Source organism: Trichechus manatus, unplaced genomic scaffold (assembly GCF_000243295.1).
Source record: "Trichechus manatus latirostris isolate Lorelei unplaced genomic scaffold, TriManLat1.0 scaffold00169, whole genome shotgun sequence".
In the NCBI taxonomy this organism is placed as follows: Eukaryota; Metazoa; Chordata; class Mammalia; order Sirenia; family Trichechidae; genus Trichechus; species Trichechus manatus.
This window is the reverse complement of record NW_004444105.1, coordinates 5912938-5916755: the sequence shown is the minus strand read 5'-3', so window position 1 is coordinate 5916755 and position 3818 is coordinate 5912938. Positions and strand designations below refer to the sequence as shown.

The 3818-nt window shown below is 34.9% G+C and overlaps 1 protein-coding gene across 1 annotated transcript in view; it reads right to left on the bottom strand.

Moving 5' to 3' along the window:
- Positions 1 to 2453: 2453 nt before the first annotated feature.
- Positions 2454 to 3818, bottom strand: part of CA13 (carbonic anhydrase 13) — a 71978-nt gene continuing 70613 nt past the window's right edge. Inside the window, exon 7 of the mRNA XM_004386590.1 lies at positions 2454 to 2635. Within this exon, the coding sequence (XP_004386647.1) occupies positions 2516 to 2635 (120 nt within the window). The 3' untranslated portion in view covers positions 2454 to 2515. The remainder of the gene's footprint in view (positions 2636 to 3818) is intronic.

Genomic DNA, 3818 nt, shown 5'->3' with positions numbered 1-3818 from the left:
GTTAATAAGCATTAATCAAATATATGTTGTGGGAAACAAAACAGAACTATACTAATATTTACAACTCTTTATTTTTTTTTTAAAGAGAGGCGATAAAACTATATTAACACACTCTTAAAACTTTTGCCTCTACGAGACATAAGTTAGCAGACAACCTTCAAGGAAATCAGGACTGTTTAGAGTTCTTTAGTCTACTAACGTGCAATCTGTAGCATAGAAAAGATCCAATACTGTAGCAAAAACCACAGATTACAAAATTACATACACGATAATTAAAATCCCCATCCTACACACTCCTCCAGATATAGCAACTTACATTCTGAGAAAACAAGGTTCTTTCCCTCACTAGGACACTTCACAATGAGTCTTCCCGAACTAAAGAAAAGTCTTTTCATTCAACACTGGTATTTTTAAAACCATTAGAGCTTCTGCTTATACAAATTAGGTTTAATAAGTATTCCTTTAAAAAGAAACAATTTTCAAAAGATGATAACTTATAGTTTACTTTTTATATTATTTATAGTGCATTTGATCTCAAGCAGAGAGAAAGATATCAAATAAAATTAAACAAAAACATCCAACTCTTTAAATATTTACTAAGTGTCAATCTCCTCAAGGCCTCATGCTAGACATTGTAACAGTCAAACAAAAAATGACCAAGATATCCGCTTTACTCTCTAGGAGCCAGAAACCCTGCTGGAATAGCGGTTAAGAGCTATGGCTGCTAACCAAAAGGTCAGCAGCTAGAACCCATCAGGTGCTCCTTGGGAACTCTATGGAGCAGTTCTACCCTGTCCTATAGGGTTGCTATGAGTTGGAACTGACTCGACGGCAATGGGTTTAGTTGTTTGTTTTTTTTCCTTCAGGAGTTTACATTATGCACCAGTATTTATCATTATTACACAATTTAATGATACTCAGTTATTCTATCAAGTAAAATATTTCAGAATAATTTCAATTATTAAAATCTACATCCAGAGGAGAAGAAGTGTTTGAAACAAATCATCAAAATCAAGGAAACTCCGATAAACTTCTCTCAGAAGATGACAGTGGTATATAGCATTTGTTCAAGTATTAAATGAGGTTGAAAGGAGATCAGATTTCATGTTTACTGTACTACATGTCTTCACCAAAAAGAAACAAAATATATAAGTGATAGTAGGTTTAAATGAATATCCAGAGTCACCTTACGAAATTATTAAAAGGCAATACGTAGACTGAGGGAACGTGTAAAAGAGGAGATGAGTTTTGACAGAGTGATGGGCTGAAAGTTTTATAGACTGATTGTATACACCCACTCCTCACTTATCAACCTGGTTAGGTTCCAAAGACCGGGTCATTATGTGAAAATCGGCATTATGCGAAAATGGAGGATGACCACATCAGATCACAAAATGAAGGATGACTACATCATTACATATCGGCCAAACTACATCATTACATAACTGTCAAACCACTGAGAATTATGGCAAAGACAAGTTGACACATAACCTTAACCATCACAGCCAGCGTTACTCTCACCTCACACCTCAGTGTCCGTTACTGCCAGATGTACACTGTTAATGTGCAAAATAGTCAGATAGTAGATTTTTTATTATTGTCATAAATGTGAAATGTTGAATAATGAGACAGTCGGTAAGTGAGGAGTAGGTGTATTTATATGAGGCTCAAAAATTTTTTTCCTCCAATTGGCATAACAATGACCCGTACCAGATTTCTCCCAGCCAAAGGTAGGAAACCCACTCACCATGCCCTGGGCGTCTCTCCCTGTGCTGGTACTGTGTAATCTGTTAGCTTCCAAACCATGTTAATTCCATAAGTTCACAAGTATTACATTTTGTCAATTATTAGCCAGTTCATCATTAACATTATGGAATGAATACGGTATATGTCATAATTCATTAAAGTGTAAATAGCCATTTATATCCGAAAGAATACCTCACCATACACTATAGGGGTTATCTTTAAACTGTGGAGTAGACCATCAAGTAGTTGTAGCTCACCCCCTATAACCATCATATTGTTGTCTTTATTAAAGGTATCATGCAATTCAAATTAGCCATATAATATTCATAACAAAAATTCATTTTAAAAGGAAATATTATCTACTTTTTATGAATTGGAATAGTATTAAAACATTAAGCAGAGTCATTTTTATAGAAAAACGTATCACAATCTCAAAATTCTGGAAATAAAATTAAGTTTTTAACCAACCGTTACTGACAGATATGACTGATGCAGTCTCTCTGGCAAGGTGAATTTTTTAATGCATGCAGGTAGAAGTGGAGGTATTTCATAGGTTTTGATACAAATCACACCATTTTTACTACTTGAATACCCATAAGAGCAAAGTTTGATTCAAGAGATCTGTTTTTCCTCATGGTACTAAAACTGACAGCAAAATTAGAACTCCCATCAATCAGAACTCTAGGGAAAAACTTAACGTAGGGTATTTTGTTTTGTTTTATGTTGTCTTTCCACAGTCACATTTGGGGTATTCCATTGGTGACAACTTTCAATGGAAGGAGGCTCTCACTTTGCGGCCCTTCAGAGGCTGTGGTGGACGGTGATTGCTCAACAAAAATGCTGCTGCCTCACCCTCAGCTGTACACAGGAGACTGCGGAATTTGGCCAGCTGTTAAAGAAAAGAGAAGAGTTAGTTTAAGCATTGAAAAGTCACAGCAATGACAGTGAACTACGCTGCATAGAAAGCTAAGAAACATATAACCTTTACCCTACCAAGACCTCCAAATATTGCAAGGAAATTTTTCTACATTATGGGTCATAATAAAACAACTCTTTTGCCAGTGAGCTCAAAAATTAAGTACGTAAGCATTCTTTACTTGAAGATCAAAGCAAAAAGAGGAAGCAACATTTGGAATGTGGTTTAAAGGGTATATGTCTAGAAATCAGGGAATGTCACCTAAAAAGGCAGAGTGGTGCAACGGCACTGCACTGGCTTTCAGAACTAGGTTCATCCCGGTTCTGCCACTAAGCAGCTGTGTGACAATATGCAAATCATGTATTGTCTCTGGTCCTCAGTTTTCTCATCTATAAGGAGAAGAATTGGATTAGAGTTCCTCAGTAAGTGTCTTCCAGCAACACTTACAAGCACTCCAATATATCATGGTCCCGATATGTCATGTGCACTATGTATCATGGCCTTAATTTTTATGGGAGACATGTGGTGATTCTCCTATATCCTGGATCTTGATCCTTTAAATCTAATTTCCTTTCACTAAAAAACTTTGCTCTACTACACTTATGTCTTGTAAATAACTAGCTATGGAAAAAACCTAGGACCTTTCCACTGCTGATAATTTTTAAATTAATTTAAGTGCTATCAGGCATACTTCTCACTAAAAAGAGTTTAATTTTTTATTACAAAAGAAAAATGCTTATTTACCTTACAAACTTCATACACTATATAGAGTACTAAGAAGCAAATAAAAATTATTAGTAAACCACTTAGATGGAACTACTGTTAACATTATGGAGTATATTCTTCCAGATGTTTTTCTATGCATAAACGCACACATACATTTTGAATTTTTTTTATAAAAATGGGCTGTACTATACACGCTGTTTTGAAACCTGATTTTTTCACTTAATATATATCCTAGACATCTTAGCATATCGGTAAGTATAAATCTACCTCATTATTTTTAATTGTTATAAAGTTTTCTATTATAAGTGTGTTTTATAAATTATTTAACAATTTCATGGGGGTTTAATTTTTTTTATTAAGACTGAAACCCTATGGGGCAGTTCTACTCTGTCCTATAGGGTCGCTATGAGTTGGAATTGCCTTGATGGCA